The sequence below is a fragment of the Cynoglossus semilaevis genome, chromosome 2 (assembly GCF_000523025.1).
Source record: "Cynoglossus semilaevis isolate Cse_v1.0 chromosome 2, Cse_v1.0, whole genome shotgun sequence".
Taxonomy (NCBI): Eukaryota; Metazoa; Chordata; class Actinopteri; order Pleuronectiformes; family Cynoglossidae; genus Cynoglossus; species Cynoglossus semilaevis.
Window position 1 is genome coordinate 7,990,993 of NC_024308.1, and position 21,366 is coordinate 8,012,358.

General features: G+C 36.0%; 4 protein-coding genes across 7 annotated transcripts in view; 2 read left to right on the top strand and 2 right to left on the bottom strand.

Moving 5' to 3' along the window:
• tm4sf18 (transmembrane 4 L six family member 18) overlaps positions 1-1,214 on the bottom strand; it is a 6,469-nt gene extending 5,255 nt beyond the window's left edge. Inside the window, exon 1 of the mRNA XM_025064768.1 lies at positions 248-1,214. Coding sequence (XP_024920536.1) covers positions 248-427 — 180 coding nt within the window. The 5' untranslated portion in view covers positions 428-1,214. The remainder of the gene's footprint in view (positions 1-247) is intronic.
• On the bottom strand, positions 282-16,574 carry LOC112486229 (glutathione hydrolase-like YwrD proenzyme). 3 transcript variants are annotated; one of them, XM_025064756.1, is made up of 15 exons: positions 16,436-16,574; positions 15,143-15,253; positions 13,552-13,681; positions 12,393-12,546; positions 12,170-12,323; positions 11,588-11,794; positions 10,878-11,030; positions 10,711-10,798; positions 10,048-10,219; positions 8,569-8,725; positions 7,405-7,587; positions 7,224-7,308; positions 6,175-6,270; positions 2,797-2,839; positions 282-411 (listed from the first exon to the last, which is right to left on the bottom strand). In XM_025064756.1, exons 3-14 carry the CDS (start codon positions 13,673-13,675, stop codon positions 2,814-2,816), a joined length of 1,599 nt encoding a protein of 532 aa, XP_024920524.1. In that variant the 5' UTR covers positions 13,676-13,681; positions 15,143-15,253; positions 16,436-16,574; the 3' UTR covers positions 282-411; positions 2,797-2,813. The 3 variants fall into 3 exon arrangements, 2 of the variants coding, with proteins under 2 accessions (XP_024920524.1, XP_008332757.1); XR_003052505.1 differs by lacking the exons at positions 282-411; positions 2,797-2,839 and adding exons at positions 5,123-5,222; positions 5,299-5,388; XM_008334535.3 differs by lacking the exons at positions 282-411; positions 2,797-2,839 and adding an exon at positions 5,061-5,222.
• On the top strand, positions 13,691-21,190 carry tm4sf4 (transmembrane 4 L six family member 4). 2 transcript variants are annotated; one of them, XM_008334522.3, is made up of 5 exons: positions 13,691-14,726; positions 15,183-15,272; positions 16,455-16,591; positions 16,921-17,104; positions 18,135-21,190. In XM_008334522.3, the coding sequence occupies exons 1-5, from the start codon at positions 14,556-14,558 to the stop codon at positions 18,150-18,152; spliced, it is 600 nt and encodes a 199-aa protein (XP_008332744.1). In that variant the 5' UTR covers positions 13,691-14,555; the 3' UTR covers positions 18,153-21,190. The 2 variants fall into 2 exon arrangements, with proteins under 2 accessions (XP_008332744.1, XP_008332738.1); XM_008334516.3 differs by lacking the exon at positions 18,135-21,190 and having other exon boundaries at positions 16,921-18,128.
• LOC103396614 (protein starmaker) overlaps positions 20,630-21,366 on the top strand; it is a 6,229-nt gene continuing 5,492 nt past the window's right edge. The window contains exon 1 of the mRNA XM_025053510.1: positions 20,630-20,638. Coding sequence (XP_024909278.1) covers positions 20,630-20,638 — 9 coding nt within the window. The remainder of the gene's footprint in view (positions 20,639-21,366) is intronic.

The following is a 21,366-nucleotide window of genomic DNA, read 5'->3' on the forward strand; positions in this document are numbered from 1 at the left end:
CAGATGTTCCAGACAAACTGGGACAAAAAAGCTTTTCACAAGCACAGCACTTGAAAAGCGACTGAAATAATAATAACAATGCCAATATTCAAGTGTACATTTTCCAAAATATACAAGTGGTTGAATACAGTGTTTCACAGAAAAGGGGTCGGTTTGAGAAGGTTTAAAGGCTTGTAAATGGATTGTAAATGCAATAGGTTGATGTGAATCATCATCATTTGATCGAAATTTAAGGTTTTTGACTCACCAGAAGTCCTCCACCGCCAAGTCCACCAAAGTACCAGATATAACTGGCCAGTCGATCCTGCTGGATGCACGTGATTTCCCCCATAGGAAACAGCAGCAGAAGGTTGGCAATGATGCAGCAGAGGGCCAGAGGCAGCAGGGCCAGGCCCAGGGACCGGGCAAAACCTACTGAACAACACATCGTTCACTCAAAAACGCTCACAAACACACACTCAGAAGTGTGACTGCAGGGAGGACGGGAGAGAAAAGAAGTGGATTGGGCTGAGGAGACCCGGGAAAACCGACAGAGGGGAGGAAGGGAAGGGTCAGAGCAGCTGTGGAGGCAGGAAACAGAAACAAATGAGGAGTGTGTGTGGGTGTGTGGGAGAGTGTGTGTTTATTTTTGATCCCCGCTACAGTCCAAAAACTAATATTCATGGCGACTGGAGCCCTTCCATAAAGAAGGACTACATTGTTTCTCTTATTAGGGTCAAACAAATGAGGGTGTCCGTGTGTGTGTCCGTGTGTGTGTGTGTCACAGCCTTCAGCAGCAGGGCCTCATGGAGCATTCTCTAGAATTATTTTCCTGATTCATAACAACAGGTTTACTTGTTCCAACATATAATCAGCACATTCCTTCATAATCCCCATTTCCTTCAGTGTACACATTCACACTGTGTATTTAGCAAAAACCCTGTACAATTCAAAAGGACAAGAAGATATTTGGGAAAAGATTAGTATTGGAGGTCAACTAATTTTTTACTTTCTGATTGATAAGGACATTAGTCAGAAAGTAAATATATTAGTTGACATCTAGTACTAACGTTGTACATTTAGGCAAAATGCTAAAATTTCAGCTAAAAATAATCTAGTATTAATAAAATGCTGGAATAAAATAAAATTCAAAAAATGACAATGTTACATTTTATTTTATCAATCTGTTTCCTTTCAATGGATTGCTTAACTTAATGTGATTGGACAACCATCAATTGGATTTAATATTCATATATACCACAACACACATTTTGTAAAAAGAGGCACTTGCACTTCTCTTCTTTACTTTTATATAACTTCTTTATCTTTATATGGCTTTTGAAATCCGACGTATTTGGTTATATTTTAACTTCTTTATCTTTATATGGCTTTTGTTTGTTTTTTTACTTCTACATTTTTAATTGTCCAAACAAACATGTTCCTCAAGAACCTGCACATGGCATTTAGCTTATTTGAATAATCCTTTTGACTGACAGCTTGACAGCAACTGGTCTCTCCACCAGGATTAGAGACTACAGACGCAGATTCATTCATTTTGTACAAACGTTATTCTTGTTTGGGTTGTGGGGGAAACTAAATAAAGGAGACAAAGTATTAATAAAAAACGAAAAAAATATTGCCATGTATTATTATTGTATTTAACGTCAGTTTTATTGTATTTAACGTGTATCTAACGTTACTAAAACTGCCTGTGCGGAGCAACCCTGCCACCTTGTGCAGATTGCTAGCTAGCTAATCGTCCAGCCTGCATCTGCTCCCGCTCTAGTAAAAGGCCGTGCAGAATTCATCTGCTGTGAGCGTCAACAAGGTTAAAATCACACCAACCTATAACAAACATTTGATTCTGCATTAACTAGTTATATGGTTAATGATGTTTTACTTCACTTCAGTATATAGAGTATCAGTATACATATTTGTGTGCGTGTGCGTCTGTGTAGATCTTCAACACTTGTCGAATTGTCTTTTATCCAACCCTCATCACGTTAATCCCGCAGATGCGTCAAAAACTTAGCAGCAAAACATAGACGCTATGAAAAGTGTTTTAAAACAAAAAGCCGCTGGCATATTATCAAACGACAGGGTTGACGCGTCACTAAGGATGATACGATTCAAATGCTGTCATTAAAGTGATTAGAGGTTGAAAGCACACCGGTGTTTTAATTGAAAAATAAAAGGCCAATGTGCGCCAACAGAACAACACTTGCTCCAGCACCTGTCGTTTGTATCCAATTTGACAAATTATGTGTTTGTCAATCACTGTTTTGTGACATGGAGAAATATGAATGGATGAAGGAAATCATTAATTTTCTTGCAAATGTCAAAGCATTTATGTTGGCATTGTCACTAAAGCGTTTAGCATAGCGTATTACAAAGTAATAATTTTACTGTACTTAAAACACAAAAACCATCAAATCAAACTATGCACAAAAGAACAACAAATAAATAAATACTATGTTAAGAACAACTAGTACCTGTTAGGAGTCAAAACATATTGTAAAAACAAAAATAAACCTATCTTGTGCCACCTACTCTCATAAATTCTCTTCGACTCCATAAAAAACACCAATATAAAGATGATATAAGTCACGTTTTGGCCTGGTGCACAATAATCAAACAACTGGGAATTGTTTTCACTATTTACTGATTCAAGCCATAAAAAATACATTTCAAGCAGCAGAAAAAAAAGCCCCATCAGTCTTAAACACATGTTGACTTACATTATTACATGACTGCCATGTAGTCAAGGACTTTGTCATAACTGCACAGATATTTTGCAAAACTCAACAGTAAACATACCATTATGATTCATCTTCTCACCGCTGAGTCCTTGTTAAAGCCCCTGTTTAAAAAGACAAAAATGTAACTTTTGACCTTATATCCAGTGGTTAAATACAGTTATGTGGGGGGGTTAGCAAAGTTTCAGTGTGACGCTTTCATAACGTCATCTTTAAACATACCTTCTTTGATACGTCTTGTGTCCATGAAGGACGCTTGGCATCACAACACAAATATTTACCATCAAAGTTCGCTTTTTTTATTTTTTTATTTTTCAGTGCTGATTTCTCCGAGAATAAATACTTAGATACGACCTATCAATAATCAGGATGTTGAACAATGAAGGCCAATAAATCTCAGTATGTCATGGTGTTAAATTATGCTAAATGCTAACTGTACTGTAGTTCGAGAATTTGTGGAGAAAATGTATTTTGCAACCCAACGATCTAATCCGTTAAATCCAATGCAACATGGGTTTTTTTTTGTAACACATGTTCAGGGTTCATTTATTATGGAAAGATGTCTTGGTAATGTTTTAGCACAGAGAGCATCCAGATGGTCTTGGGTTTGGTTGACGTCAGGACAATACACAATGCTACGTGGCAGGGTGTTTATGGGTGTGTTGAATCAGAACGCTACAAAGAACTTCATCTGCATGCTATTTAAAAAATAATATTTTTTATGAGCAACTTTTCTACTAAACTGGAATGCAACCTATCTGGATAGATTACAGTTTGATGTGTACATGACCTCTAAAAGCCAGTACCAAAGTGTTTGACTTTGAAGGACAGAGTTCATGTGGAAAAGTACAATTTCTTTGAAATCAGTAAACACCAGGCACCAGATGTTGTGGGTCAATCAGCACAAAAACTAATCCTGCCTAAAATAAAGCACTGGTGAATGTGTAGTTTTAACAATTGTGCACCTTTCTACTTAAAACTGTAATGTTTCCTGATTGGTTGGACACCAAAATATAGGTCTATGAAAGAAAAACTACTGAAAGCTAGGTCATGATGAAGTACTTATAATTGGTTAGTGATCAGAAAGCAAATTTATTTGTGGCTTTCTGTCGTGAGAGTGACTGACACGTCCTGCTCAGTGGCATTCCCTACAGAACAATCCATGGGCCTGACAACATAATGGCTTTTTCAAGAGGACCCAATTAAAATGATGTGCCATGTGTTTTATGCAAACGCACTAAGGAGAAACGTTTTCATTTGATGAGTTACAAAGTTAAAGCAAACATATCAGCTTCTCTGGTCCATTTTAAAATAAACAAAACAATGAATTGTTATTATAATGTAATGTTGAAAAAGGTTCCACAACAAATAAAACCATTTCATAAAACCTATTACACTGAGTTTGATTATAATATATATATATATATATATATAAAATGATAAATTAATGTGAAAGCTATATTGTATAAAAAAAAGTATATTGTGAGAAAAGGTCATAAATGTGCAAGAAGCAGTTTTGAGTATTAGACATAAAAATACAAAATAATGTGAGCAAAGGTTTTATTATTTTTATGACACAAAGGCTTAATCTATACCAACATAAAGTAAGTACGAAAGAAATGTGTCAAATTGTGTGTCAACTGCACTGCTTTGGTATGTTTAGATGCACCTTGTAAAATGTACAATTTGTATTTGCTGAGGCAAACGTGCTAACCGCTACACTATGGAATCAAGCAAAGCTGAATCAAGTATTCATTGTTTAAAAAAATAAATACATAAAAAAAAAAATCAATCCAGCAAGTGTATTAAGGTTGTTGAGTTTCTGAATGTTTTGTCAGATTGAAGTTCCTGAGACCAATGTGACTTATGAATGTGTTCATATTAATTATGGCTACTATATTATTAGTTTGTCTGCGTCTGCAGCCTATTGGCTATTTTGAGTTGAACAGTACCTGTTCTCAGAAAACTTGTTTTGCACTCAAGGCTGCTTTTGTGGACTTATGTGTCTTGTTTTGGACTAATCCATGACCAATAGTAACTTAATACATTTTATGAAATGATAACCACTGTTGAGCTATATCAAACAAAACTTACTCTAATCTTTTTTTAATCCTACACCAGACAAATAACCTTTAGTTTGGAATAACTAAAACTAACACTAAAACTAATAAAAACTAAACAAATATTAAACATTTAGAGAAACAAAATTAACTAAAATGAGCAAATGCCCTCTAAAAATTAATTAAACTAACAGAATTAAATTAAAACTAAACTAAACTAAACTATAAACTAAAACGGTACATGTTTTAGTTTTCTTTCTTTTGGAGAATGAAGTAAACCTCTAGTATCCCAGAGCACATCCATCAGCCCTGGGATCTGAACCTGCCCAAAGCACCTTGGTTGCACCATCAGTCTGATTGTCAGACCCATTCCACCAGTCTCCCACTGTGATGATTTGCCCACGTCCAAACTTAGCCCTGTTGTGTCCTACAAATAATAAAATTGTTATTAACAGACTATGTTAATGAACCCAAAAATCAGCTGATCTTGTCCCTCCCCACACCTTTTTTTTTTTAGTTTTCTTTCAGCTGCACTGCTGCCACCTACTGGTCTAATTTTCTCTCCTAGTCCTTCTGGGCAACCAGCTTCTTGCCTTGTTATAAAGTAAAAATAAGAGAAAAGTGGAAAAACTGTCTAAAATAAATGAAGTACTACACATTTAATGTAATTGTTGCATCCTATTTTCATTAAATTACTAACATAGATAAGGGATCACAAGTTGAACCACATTTCTCCAAACATTGAAGTGTAACTTAAACCAGAGTTCCTATAAAGACTAAAATCTCATAAGAGATTTTAACAACAACAATCAGAAGACAAGACGTAGCACTTAGAAACACAAGGCAAAGTCACACGAAACTGCAAATAAAACCCACTGATTCTTGATAAAACAAGTATAAAACAACATAAAACAAGACACGGTTTGTGTTCTAGGCCACCATCTCAAACCTTTGTAACATTTTGTTAAACCAATATTTAATACCCATTGAGATGACTATGATCATTTGCCATTTTTATTCACCATTTGTCAGGGTGGATTTGCTCATCATTCATATCCATCTTTTTTCACAAATTAATTGAATAATTATAATAACAATAATTATACATAGACTAGGAGGCTCAAAACGATAATTAATGAAATTACTTTAAAACCTGTAAGAAAGAATGAGGAATGGAACATTTAATAGCGTTCTGAGAACTATTTTGTTGTACTTCCCGTCTTTGAATGAGGTTAGTGGTTCTGGTACCAAACGAGGCTTACTCACGCATCGCCCTCACGCATCTTTGATCTTTAAGCCATTTAACAACATAAGTAACCACAATTGCGTCCTCTCTCACGACACATGACAATCAAAAAGCAAAACAAAATCCAACACACCTGTGACTGGCCACTCAACTTTGTGGCCGCGCCTCCTAAGGTCCTCAGCGACCTCCTGGCCGATGCCCTCTTCCAGATTAACACACCACTCACCAGCTAAACGCAGAAATCAGAGATAAGTTCCTTATAACTCATAAAGAAAAGTATTATTGTTTTGCTTACTGGCAGATGTTGAGCCATTTCACTACATTTTTGGTTAACTTTTATGTTATTTTTTGCTCAGGGGTGGACCTATGCTTTGCTGGGCGTCTAGTGGGGGGGGGGGGGGGCCTCCAGCTACTCCACGACCATTAGCAAGATTACAGCAGCAGAAGATACATGAATGAACTTTTAAAATATTTTGGTCGAGATGAGTGTGTTTCCTTATGTGTTTTTAACATATTCAGACCTTATTCAGACATATTACATATTTAAAGCTTTTCTCCCCATCTGTCGAATTTATATTTAACCCTTAATCATTTTTGCCAAGCCTTTGGTTAAATGTCATAAAGGTAATTCTGTGTTTCCTGACTTTATTTGCCTAATGCGTCAACAAAATAGGTTACATGTAGTTAGGTAACTGCTTTAATTAATGATTATATATTAAATGGAAAGTTAAAACATAAATATCTCTATTATGTTACTTATTTATAGTCCTTTAAAAACATTATAAAAAGTCATCACCTATGCCTAACGTTCTAAAACCAAAGATCTATGATATGGTCAAATTTATTTATTTACATTAACACAGAAAATGTAATACAATGTACTTATCCTCAAATTGAGAAAGTCAGTAACGTTGAACAAAATATATATTTGGTTCATGCTGTATACTTGTACTGCGTATGACATACTGTACAGTATCACATACAGAGTACTTATTATATCCAAAGTTGGACTTATTTAACAAGGCACAGCACGAGGAAGTGAAAGGAGCAGGAGTATTTTGACTAAATAAATATGAAAAATCAAATCATTAACATAATTTAACCGTATGTTAATAGCACCACAAATAGGTCCACATTGTGTGTATGTGAGTGTGTGTGTTTGTATATGAAGAGTGAATATACTTTTTTGGTTGTACGCCACAAAGACTCTTGGTGCATCCAGAGCTTGCTGTGGATTCATCCCAAACTCCACCATGTTCAGCACCACCTAAATTCAAACTCTGTATTTAATGAAACTATGCAAATAAAAGATATCAGAATACATGTGAGGCTTTTCTACTTTTTTTTTAAATTTGCTGAGTACCTGTACGTGCCCTTGTGTTTGCATAAAACCTCCCATGACTCCCAGAGCAGCGAGAAGTTGGGGCTTCAGAGCTTGGGCTGGCGGAGTAGTGAGGAGTGCAGCCATTATGGTGTGGTAGGACCGTTTTCTCCCACCAACACAGTTGACATGATTAGGGTGCAAAGAGAAGTTTGCTCCTCGATTCTATGAGGAGTTAAAAATCAAACAGATACTTTATGGGCACACATGCACCACTCCTGTTCTCTTTTACAATGCCATTATACAAAGCAGCTGAGTAATCAGTGATAAGATCATCTCTTCATATAATAAATGTTTATTTCCTCTTTGTCCTGAAACACGCTCACCTGTTCTGTTGCACTCGCACATTCACTGCTCACCTCATGTAAAGGATGATTATGGTTTATGATAATAATAATATACAATATATGTGTGACATGCCGTTTTATACTTTGGTTAGACTATTTACAAACCACACTTGGGAAACCTTATTTAGCTGTGTCATTCAAATGAATCATATTTAAAAGAAATATGAAAAAGAAACCAGTCTGGTCTATGATGACAAACAAACAACTTGAGAGTTTGATAAGTCTGAGCTGAAGCTATTTGGCTGTAACTCCAAATGTTGTTTTCACCGTAGAACACCGTAATAACACCACAACTGACAGTGGCAGCATCATTTGGCGTTTGGGAATATTTTTATAACGGCTAAAAATTGAACTTTTTCAACAAAGTGGACATTTTCAACAATTCCAAATACTAGACAAGTTTCTACCCTACAATTCCAAATACTAGACAAGTTTCTAAACTTTTTGTTAAAAAAATGGAAAACGTCACAATTCTGGGCCTAAGCCTACATCCAAATATAAAGTAGAACAGCAAGAGAACATTTGATTTAATACAAATAAATCTAATGAAAAAGAAGTTGATGTGACCATAAAAGGTTGTGCACAGGAACTAGAAAAAGAACTGCTTATATTCAGATATAACAAGTAAAAACAGATCAGGGTGCATGCTTGTTATGTTTTAGTTTATTAATCTTTATTTAACTTCTCCTTCATCTTAACATAGTAACTAACTAAAACCGATCTAAACCACTTGACTAGATTACATGGAATGAAAAAAAGCAGTTCAATGGTTTTCACATTGCCATTGGAACATTCATACCTGCAGTGAGAAGCCACAGTCCTTGGGCACCAGACCAGTCCCGAAGCTCATATAGAGGCTGTTGACGAATGAACAGGCATTTCCCTGGCTGTCAATCACGCACAAATAGACTGTGTCACTTCCAGCCAGCATGCCAGGCTTCAATCCCTCAATTTTCCTGCACACAAAAACTCACAGTTAAATTAAAGCAGCATACTAAATTATATTTTCATAGCATTTCTCAGATGGCACACGCTGGTTCACCCAAAGTTGGTCATCTTCAAAGTCAAGCCAATTCAGAAATGTTTAACTTTCTAAGGAAGAAAATATTATGGAAATCAATCTCAAAATGATCTGAGTCAGAATTAGCTTTACTGGACACGCATGAGAAAGCATATAAAAAGCTTATCACTCAGGTTTTTACATTACTCTGTAGGCTTAAAAAATAAATAACACAACAGATTCAGACTAAGGTCTGAATCTGTTGTGGAGCACTTGCACGAGCATAATGGAGCACTTGCACGAGTATATAACTTAGTAATTACTGTGGCGCAATGAACTTTTGTGCTAAACTTCACAAAAAATGAATCTCAACTTTAATATATCTCTCTTCTTTTTAATTTGAAACCATAATCTCCATCTGAAGGTGCTGGGAGTTTGGACACTTTGAAGAAACTGTAAAATAAGTATGAAGTAACATGAAACAATTCACCAGAATAAAAATTTTAAAAAAAGTCTTGCAAATTAAAAAAAGAACCATAACAATTAAATGAAATAATTCAAAATGTTTTAATAATGATTTCTAAATAAGTCAAGAGATTTTGACTTATTTAAAAATCATTATTTGATTTTTGTTAAAGTCTGCCCTTCTGAAAACCAGATAAGAACCAAATGAAAACCTTCACATTTTTTAAATCAGTGAATATTATATCCTAGCAGAGCCAAAGAGAGACACGTGTTTTCATTACGTTCACTAGGCGTTCAGCCATCTAGTTTTGTTAATCATTAATTTCGCGAAAAGCAGTAAATGCGTCAGAGTGACAACACACCCTTCATAATTTAAAGACTAAAGACTAAGTAACAACTGTGATTAGCACGACTGCACATTGAACAAAACACAATTATGTTAATTAATTATAATCAGTGATTGTCCAAAGCACTTATCCATAAGTACAATTTAACTACAAATTCACACACAACCATGAGGATGGGTATCACAAGCTGAAGTAGGCTACTTTGTATTTTATTGTGTTTAATTATTACGCACTATAAGGACTGCACTTTCAAATTCTGTTGTACTGTAAGGAGTTCTGATTCTGATCACTGATTTGGACCAAGTTACTTTTAAGTTGTATGCAGCCCATACACAAACAATGGATCAGGGATGGGACAGGCAAGGACAAACATTACATGCAGTAAAATTATACCGTCTTTTGCAAAGTAAACAGAGGACAACTGGTACACATTGGTACCAACACAACACACGCACAGAAAGCTGACCTTTCCATCTGGATGTGCTGCCCTCGCTGGCGACTGTAACCTTTGTCCAGCAAAGTCTCCACAGGGAGGGTCATATGGTCAGGATCGGCCAGGTGACACATAGCATCTGTTAATGCCAGACGTACAGCCTCCACCAGAGTGTGAACATAGTCAGAGCTGTTGTGGCTCATTACTATATACGTACAAAAAGGATGGAAATGGATGGATAGGAACATGTCACGTATCCAAAAATTACTTTAGTTGCAGTTTGGGAAAGAAACAATACTTAAATAAATTACTTACAGAAACTTTAAAAGTTTTTCAATTTCTTTCATAGGTTTTGATTCATATTTTGTAGTAACCTTCTCTTTAAAGACCATAGAAATACTTTGGCTTAGCTGAGTTGGTTTGAAAATCTTGTCCAACAAATTTATGATTGAACAGCTCCAATTTAGAGGTCTATTAATTTCAATCATCAGTCAGGGACTGGACGAAGCTAATTTGAAATGCAGCACTGCTTCTTTTGAGTTACAATACTATCAACTCCATTTGTTATCAAGAATGAAGAATTTTTACATGTCACATGACAATCACAGTGAAATGGGAGCTGCCACAGGTGCGGATTGTATTTAATGTTTTTGGGAGGACACTTGTTGTGAATTTCCTATGACTGGTTGACCCCACCTTTGAGAGGGAAGTTCTCCAGGATGTCAAGCATCAGCAGGGTGGCCAGTCCCTGACTGTTAGGTGGGGGCTCCCACAGAGACACACCCTGAGCACACATTAGAATCATTCCTTCCTCTGATAAATTCACTGAAATGGAAATACATCAAGCATGTGTACAAACTCACTTTGTAGTCTGTGCTAATGGGACGGATGATCTCACTTTCATGACTACAGAGATCATTCAAGGTCATGACACCTCCATGTTGGCTCGTGACATCGACGATGGCCTGGGCTACTCGACCCTCATAAAAAGCAGGCTTTCCTCCTTCACCCAGTTCCTGTAAATACATCAGTTCAGAATAAAATGTTTTGTTAATTAATGTTAATAAAATGTTAATTAACAATTTAATTAAATGTTCAATTAACTGTACTTTCTGCCGCTAAATTGTTTACTGCTGTGTCCAATGTCAAGGTTATTAGGGAGCAGTATGTGATGTTCCAGAGGGTGTGACTTTCAAATTAAAAAGAAACAAACATTATCATTGTTCATGAATGACTATGTTTTAGCAAATTATACCGGTGTAACATACTGTCAGGAGAAAGATTTACAGAGGGTGAGGTCAGCCAATGTTTCATGAATGGTTTTGTTAGTATCAATCTTTCCACACATTCAAATAAATTAGCATCAATTACACTATTTTAACGCCTACTCATGTGCCTTGCATCATCAATTCCTCATTCATCTGACTGGTTATTTTCCATTTCAACTATATTAACTTTTCAATTTACCCTATTAACGCTCTGTTGTCCCAGTTTTGTTTAAACATTATCCCAGTAAGGACACATGTTTAACCTTCACTTTTCCAAAATGTCACTTAAAACTTGTAAGATTTACCTTCAGAGTCCGAGCCAGGGCTTGGTTTCTAAACACTTGTCCACATTTTGGTGCCTGGTTGTGAACCAGTAAGTCACCTCCAAGTTCCTTCCCGTCCTCTCTCAGGGCAGCCACACCCTTCGCCCATTCCACAGCTGTTACCTCAGCAACAGGAAACCCCACCTCTGCGAGTTCCACTGCCCCGCTTAGCACCTCCTGAAAGGACAGCTTGGAAAAAAGGAAATGACAAGGGAAACACGTGTTACCTCACAGATGCTTCATATTTCAAAGGAAATATGAGTCATAATATAATATAAGACAAATAGCGATCTCTAAAACATTCACAGAGAGGTTTGGGTATCATATTAATATTTGCATTTTTTTGGCTTTGCATCATTATTAATCACAAAATTGCTAATCCCCTCACAGGTAAATATAGAATAAAGCTAAAACAAATAAAGAGTATGTATGTCATCAACACATACTGAGGCCGATTAATCGATTTCTAAGGGGAAATTAGTTCGAAATTCTACCAAATATAGATGTAAAAGGTTCTAATGCACAAGGAACAGTGCTAGCAGTTAAAGGGAAAAAATGTCATACCTTGTCACTACCAAATTGTTGTACGGTGTCCCACCAACATGCAGGTGCCCCGGGTACTGTGACATTCAGCACATCGAAAGAAGAAGGGGGGGTTTCTTCACAATAACCACGGCTTTTCAGTAAGTCCAGAGTCAGAGCTTGAGGAGAATGTCCACTTGGAAAACAGAGAGAGGATCATCCAATGTCATGACATGACAAAATAAAAGCAGGAAAAGTCTTTTACCTGCCATTAATTCCCGTAATTTCTCCATTGTTAGCGTTGTAGAACAAGCAGAAGGCATCTCCACCTGGACCAGTGCTGAACGGCTCGGTGACTGCCAGTGCAGCTGCGATGGCCACAGCTGCATCTGCTGCATTACCACCACGCTTCAAAATATCTGAATGTAAACAACAGATAACAGCTATAAACAAAATTGTCACCCATCTTTGCCCAGTGTTCACTGATTACAAAATTGTTAAGAATCCATGTCAACTATCACAACCATATTAAACTTTGAATATTTGGCATATTCTGTTTTCTTAACATGTTATGATTTGCTTACGAGTTCAATGTGATTATTATATTTTCAGATTTTGAATTTATACTTTTCAACATTATTTTACATTTTCTCTATGGCGTGTGGATGTCTCAGACAGAGACAAACTATGTCAATACTTGGTATGTCCTTCGGTATGTAACGTATATGTAAATAAATTACGTCACATCGACATTGTGTTTATCGTGAATAACTTATCCCTTATAGAAATTCATGTTATCATACCCTACAGAACTGTATTCTGAACTGTATGAATACTTTGTTTTCATTTTACGTCTTTTCATATTCTCTGTTCATACACATTCAATAAACTCACCCACTCCTATATCAGAGGCTAGCGATTGACTTGACGCTACACACCCGTTTAAACTTACTACAGAAGAGCGACGAGAGGAAAAACACAAGTTAGTGTCCATTTTCTTTCTACTACTGACGGGCCATAAGTCTCAAGTAACCTACTTAAAGATGGACTTTAAAGCCATAACTAAGGTTCAACCAGCGATCATTTTTTCCAGGTATCGATTGGACTTTCCTTCTGAGTGAGGGCGACGCACAGAAGTTGATGACATTGATGAGGATACTCCAAATTAGAAAAGCCGTTTGAAAAAGTTTTAACGTCCTTAATAAATCCCTAACGTGTATTGATAATTTAAAAAAAGACGATACTTTTACAGTAAAAATAAATTAGGTGACCTCTGACAACTTACGTATTCCTGAGATGTAAATTTACTAGTGATAATCAATATAGTGCATTAAACGACATTAAATGAAAAATATTAGGCTTCCCTTTATGTATACACACACACACACACACACACACACATAGCAACATACACGTAAACTCACCCAATCCTATGTCTGTGGCTAGCGGTTGACTTGACGCTACACTGCCGTGTAAACACACCACAGGAGACCGACGAGAGGAGAAACTCAAGTTATGGTCCATTTTCTTTCCACTATTGACTGACATAAGTCCCTAGTAAGTAAATGGGTGATGATGTTTTTTCTTAGCAACTTGAACATGAATTTACATCTATCTTCATAATCATGCATGTCGTCAGACAAAAAACAAACATTCACCAATTGTAATATTCAATTAGGTTGACGATTATTAAAAGCTTCCATCTTGTGAAACGTTGAACACTGGGAACACTTAACACTATTTTCTTTATGGACTCCTTATAAAAATAAACATTTTATCAAACAATGAGATTATAATCTGCGAATTCAAGACATTTTGTCATTGTTTGTGTAGAACAAGTTGCAATAGCTAAAGACTATGGAATGAATTTGGATAACCTCCTAACTTTTCTTATCTTTCTGACACTTCCAAAGTAAACTATGTTTTTTCTTGCTAATAATGAAGAAGTCTCTCGCGCCAGTGTTTCGGTGTAGATAAGCTGAGAGGGCCCAGCTGCATCGACCAACTCTGCCACTTCCTCTTGTGTCCATGAACAGAAAACTTAGTAAAACATTAACCACTGTGTTTTCACTGGTGTGAGTGTGTAATGTATGTCTGATAGTGTGTGTTTGACATATGACGGCTGGTTACTGTAAAAGAGAAGCAGAGAGATGATCGAGATGGAGGGGGGTCTATAAAAACTCAAGCAGGAGGAGGAAACAAGATCATTCGCTTTGGATGCACAAGAGTTATTTTTATAAAAGAAGAGGAGCAATTTGTGACAGATTAAGACTAATCAAATTTTAGGTTCAGCTCATATATGCATTAGTTGGTTAAAATATTTCACATAAAACTCAAGGCTAGACATTTGGGACACCTGGAGTTCTCAGGATATTATTAAAAACCTAATATTGTTTCTGGTCAGAGGTGTTTTGTATCAGTGACAAAAATGTGTTCAGGCGGTTTTGCAAAATGTTTGGGGATCACTCTGCTGCCCCTTTCAATCATTTGTGTTCTTTGCAACATTCTTCTTTTCTTCCCTGGTGGGAACTCTGTGGACAGCGCTAACATCACAGAAGAGGTTTGGTACTTTGGAGGCATTCTGGGATCTGGAGTGTTGGTGAGTGTCTTCAATCTTACTTCCTTAAAGTTAGAATTATTTTCCTCTTTGTCAGTGGAAACTTCAATCACAGCTATTTTATATCAACTTTTAAAGTGCAGATTTGTTCTGTTTTAGGCTCTTTTAGCATTTTACGAACAAAATATGATTTGAATAAACTTACGAGAGAAGAAGCTGATTCTTGCACTTTACAAGGATATTGGTGTTAAGTCAGGTTGCAAATCTTCAACCGTATCAAGAATGGGGTTTTTGAGTCATGGTCAAAGAATGAGAGATTAATACCTCAAACCATATCAATGTCTTCCTTTCATCTACAGCAGTTTTTTATATATATATCTATCTTCTGTAATGATTATCAAAATGTATTTAGTACTTAATCAACAGTTTTGTCCCAATAAAGTGATAATGCTTTGAACCTGCTTCCTGCACGTTATGGGTGTGGTTATGTGTTAACAGATGATCTTCCCAGCTCTGGTCTTCCTGGGTCTGAAGAACAATGACTGCTGTGGTTGCTGTGGCAATGAAAGCTGTGGGCGGAGATTTGCAGTGAGCAGATGTTCCATCGCACAATTTCTCACCATAACAATATGATGACAATAATCATGACAAAAACGTAATTTACAACTGTCAAATATTTAGACAGGGATTAGCATCAGATATGCAGGTAGTTGAAACTGTATTCTAAAGTAGGACTGAAAGACTCATCTATAATCTTAAAATAATATGACAATAGAAGAAGTTGGCTCGTCAAAGGCCAATTTCTAATTTCTGTCATAATGGACCTACAGTACGAAGCAAAAACAGTTTTTTCTCCTAGGCCTTTCATTCATGTCAAATCACATTTTAGTCAGCGAAACATATATTTACTGCAATGCGAGAAAAAATATTTCACACTGTATTATAGTAAATACAATTGCAGTTCTGCTCTTATATTACATTTGTACACCTCTTACCGCTGGACAACAGAGCCAACAGATCCGACAAATGGTGGGTCACTTGTCAAATACTACCACTAACAGTGATTAACCAGCCTGTTGGTATTGTAGCAATTTGTGATTTTAAACACAGAGGTTCTCTCGACGATTGACCAGTTTAAGGATAAAGTTATGAAGAAAATATCAAGATATTGAGACAGATAAATAGATGAATGGACCAATGGATGCCGTTTATGGAGGAGGAAAAAACATCTAGATTGGACATAAAGACGATTAGTGTAACAAGCTAGAAGAGATAAAAGAAACAAAATAAAAGAAGAGAAAGATTTTTAAAAAAGATTGATGTAGGTTTTTAAACATATCTGCAATACCTTAGAAAAGGAATTGACAAATTGTTTAAAGATTTTGAATTTAAAAATTACATATACAGAGGTTAAAAAAAATCCTAGGACATCAGTGGGTAGAAAAAACCACCTCTAGAAATGTGTCATCCAGTGAATAGAAGATAATAGGATTGGCTGTCTGCACCTACAAATTCCACTGATGGGAGTTCCACTTGACTTTCTCACACAAGACAGGGCTGATAACTGGTGTAACAAACGTGATAATCAATACTTCGGGACATGAAGTTCACACTGCAAACACACCTTGTCAGTGGTTTGTCGTCCGCTATTCAGTGTCAACAACCTTTTGAGTAACAGAATATTGTGGTTGTCATTGTTCAGAACCTGTCATAATATTAAGTTTAAATATGAAACATGGCCATACACTCACTTGTTTATTCACTCTGCAGATGCTCAGTTCCATACTCTTTGCTGCTGTGGGTGTTATGGGGTCTGGTTACTCCGTCGTCATCTCTGCTGTGTCCATTAACCATGGCCCCAAGTGTATATTAGCCGATGAGACGTGGGGTACTCCCTTCTCAAATGGGTGAGACACACAAATATCTGTGTAGAAAATTAATATTAAATACTAGATGAAAAGTTTTACAAGTTGTTCCCACATATTTACAGTAGGATGGGATTAATTCAAATGAGACTAGCAGGTTTATCATGAAGTTGTTTTTCAAAGTGTGATCACATCTGTGGCAATTGCTAGCACGTTATTATTAGTGCATATCATCATAAAAACAATGTATTTCACTGTAGCTTGTACAGTAGAGGTAAAGCAAGTGTGGTTGTAACTCATCAGTCATAAATCAATCAGTGCATTTCATTTCATGAAAACACGTTGTCTTCATTTTTTCTGTCCCTCCCCAGCGACTACCTGTCTGACAAAAATAGTTGGTCCAAATGTTCTGGGCCAGATGGTGTGGTTTCCTGGCATCTCGTTCTGTTCTCCCTGCTACTGGTCATGGGTTTGATTCAGATGGCACTGTGCGCAGTGCAGGTGGTGAATGGACTGCTGGGAGCTCTGTGTGGAGACTGTAGCTGCTGTGGTGGGGTCAGTATTAACAGATCTCTCTGAGAAGGACGTGTAACTAGTAGTATAATGACTATGGTAAAGTCAGTACACTACTAGTCACAATCTAGATCACATGTCAAGGCAGCACAAAGCTACTATTGTCTCTCACTCCGATCTGCCTTAGTGACAACACAAGACCAGGTTGTACTGTACACAACCTCTCATCTGCATCAGGATCTCTATGTGTCTGTGTTTCAATCTGTAAAAGAAAATACACAACAATCTTCAACTTACAAAAAGTCAGAAAAATATTAAAAATATACTACGGAAATGTAGAAGTGGCCTTTAATCAAAATACTTCATGAGTATGCAATAAGATATTTGGGGGTTTTTTCTATGTGAAACAGACAGCGTACTGATGTTGACGAATGAAAATGTAGAGCTCAAAGCAGGCAGTGTGGCCAATCTCTGATTCAATTAGTCAAGTAAGATTTACTATAAATAAAGAAGGAAATGCTTGTGCAACTTAGCAGTCATTCTGTTACATTTCTGCCTTTTTGTTTATGGAGTATCCTAAAAGTAATAGGTTTTGTAAAAGATGTACACATTATTTTATCCCATGAATGAAGATTAAAAAAATATGATAACACAATTATAAGAAATATATAGAATAGTTAATAAATAGAAATGAGGTTTTAATCCACATTCAACCTAAATTCAGTCTATCAACCATTCACTATTACATATATTTAAAGACGTAGTGAACATTAGACGTAGAGTTAATTTATTATTTAACACTTGTTACACACTGCTTTCCACTTGTCAGAAAAACATATTTGTCATATACCATCAAAAGGACAGACAAAAACAACAATGACAAAGTCAAATTTGCTTCAGACAGGAACTCTGATCATAGACACATAACTTCTATTAATTACCCTAATTTTAATTAATCACCAACTTTATTAGTGGATAATTATGCACAGGTCACAAACCCAGAAACAATGCATTTTGCAAATGACCTGGATGGACTACATTCTACAATCACTTAGAAATGTTTGTTTTTCAGAGCGATGGAGCTGTCTGAGATGCTTCCAGCTGCACTGCAACTTTGATGGCGTCTGAATTTTCTGCACCTAAATCAACTTCTGACTAATGCGCTTGCCTTTGATCTGACTTACTCAAAGGCTACTGTAGCGAACACAGTTGTTTGTTTTTTGTTTTAATTATTTTTATTGTTTTGAACTGAACTCACACTCAACTCTCCAGTCACGGAAACAGAAATCAATGTGATTCAAATATAACAGCAGCGTTTACTTGATTTCAGCTCATTTCTCAATCTTAAAAAAAAAAAAAAATCAAGGAGTTATTTCAACCCCCTGGTAGAACAATTCTAAAAAGCAGCCATTTTGTCATAATGGAATATTACAAAAAGGTTTTCACCATGAATCCTTTAATTTTATGTCTCTTGACTGTTTTACAACATAAACCTAAATATTTGTTACTAAACTAAATATGCTAAAGTTAGCTAATTTAGCTAAGCAATGATGAACCCTTCAAAGACTGCCAATGTAACTTATAAATCTTTCTGTTAAATATTCTCTGTCGCATTTTATTAATGATTTTAGGGAACAATGTTAGGGTGAAGTTCTATTTCCCTTTTTAAGCAAACACGGAGGTGTAAAGCTCACCAGCACAGCTCACCACTGGTAAAAAAACAACAAATCATTACAGTGATATAGTGTTATACTTTATATGTAAATCCTCACAGCTCTGTCAAACCATAACAAAAATAAATTTCCTTTAATTGCTACAAGATTGCATGTCAGTTCTAGCCTTATTTCTACAAACTCAAAACTTCTATGTCTCTGGCTGTAAATGTATGAGTATGAAGTAACAACGCTACTGAATAACACATTTCAAAATAGAACAATACAGTTAGGCTTATGTACTCTGATTGCACACTGGGCATAGACAATGCGACTGGCCAAGATAATACTGTGCAGACCAGTTTACTATAGCAGGAGTTCCCAAACCTTTCCATGCCAAGACCCTCCCCCACTGCCCCCCGCCCCAAACAGCATCAGCTACTGGCTGGGGACCCCCTTTGCACACCCACAGACATTGCTACTATATGTAAAGACACGTCAACTTTTAAAATCTATTTTCTTAATTGAATTCACTACTCAATAATTAATATATTTGTATAAGAAAATTATTAACCAACATGTTTCCAGCACTGTATATTCCCACTGAATAATAAAAAAAATAAACTTAGTATGCTCCTTTAGTCTCCATCTTGTGCAAGCTAGCTATGTGCTAGCTGCGGTGTGGTATTCTGGCCATGGCACAATGTACCAGTCCATTTAGGGCTTTTGTCATTTTATGTTTCCTACGTCACCTTATTTTAGGGATTAAGTTTAGTTTCTAATTAATGTTAATTACACATCATCTTTATACGTCAGACAGTTTGATTTGCTTTTTGATCTGTCCTATTGTGGTGTCTGGTAAAGAACATGTTTAAAAGCTACATTATATAAGAAATGTTGACAAAAACAAGCTTCACTTCCCAGACCTATGAATGCAGTTTGAACCAAAAATGTGCAAACTCACAAAAATAAATCACATGCCTGATAAACAATCTTGCTTATTAATTTGTTAACTGGACTACAAACTCTCCACCTGTTATAAGTAACTATAAAGTAAAAAAGATACTTTGATATGGTGGTTTTCCATCACCAACCCCTTAAAGATTAAAATTATATATATTTTATTTTTATCAGCATATTGACTGTGTGGATATACTGCTGAGCACAAAGACGACAGTTAGGTTCATCTACTGCTCACGGCAAAGAACATGTTGATGGAATCAAAGTGAAAAATGACAGAGCAATGCTCTTAAAACTGTTGCGTAACAAGACGTGCACTGCAATTATTTCTTTGAAACGTGACACTTTTAGAACAGGTTCAATCTGTATTAAACAGGAAGGCCATTTAGCCTAATTAGTTGTAATTAGTGAATAATTGTTATATCTTGGGTGTGTGCTGGAGCGCCACCTCATCTCAGTCTGCCTAAATACTACTTTCACATCACAGTGAAGTATTTAAGCACAGGTCCTCAGTGGGACTTATGAGGTAAAGCACGTCGGATTGAGAGAGCTTTACAGGATAAACCATTTTTCTACTGACACAGAATACATTACGAAGTCTCTGTACAGTAAGTCTCACACTTTTTATGTATTAGTCTTTGTACATGTCAGTCTTTAAATTTTGCTCACTACTTATTCACTTTCATCAGTGAGTTTAAATATCTTTAAATGTCTTTAAAGTTTTAAGCTGTTAATATGTAACTTCTCCTTCTCCATCTGAGTCTTTGCTTTAAAAAAATACAATTTTATAGATTGTAAATATGCAAAAATTATTGTGTGATATAAAAGAATAATAAAAGAATAACATTTTTACAAAACATATTGGCAAATACGTTGAACACTCAAGTATGGTATAATTTTCTTACAGTTGCATAAATGTGCATAGGTTAAGGCTGACACAGAACCTGCGTCCAAGATGAAAGAGGTATTTGTTTGTTTTCTGTGGATATAAATATATATTTGCTATGTTAACAAAAGATAAGCAAATTGTGATTATGAGAAACAAACTTACACTGTCCATGTGTTCTGTTGGCCAACAGTTTCAAATAACTGTGATTGCTGTCACTTTGTGCTGCTTGTTGCTGTGTGTTGGTAAGTTTTATACCATGGCTTTTTACTTCATGTTAAATGAAACATTTTTTGTGAGCTGTTGTATCAGGTGTTAAAAGCAGTGCATCATCTATAAAATTTGTTTTAAACAGGGAGCTCAGAAACTCAAACAAAACAAGCAAAAACAGAAAAAACAAACCAACAAGATGACAACCAAATTAAAACAGGTATACCTTCTAGTTGGTTGAGAGACCTAAGGAAAAAAATCCTGCCTAAAGACCAAGAGCAAACACAGCACGAAGAAAATAATAAAAGTGGTTATGGAAATGATGACAAAAGTGATGGACAAGATAAATCTAAGGAGCAAGATAATTCAGAAAAACTTATTAAGCATTCCACACAGAATGAGAAATATGACAACGACAAAGACGATAAAGACAAGAAAGACAAATATGATAAAGATAAAGATAAGAAGGACAAAAAGGATGAGAAAGACAAAGACGATAAAGACAAGAAAGACAAATATGATAAAGACAAGAAGGACAAAGAGGATAAGGATAAGAAAGACAAATATGATAAAGACAAGAAGGACAAAGAGGATAA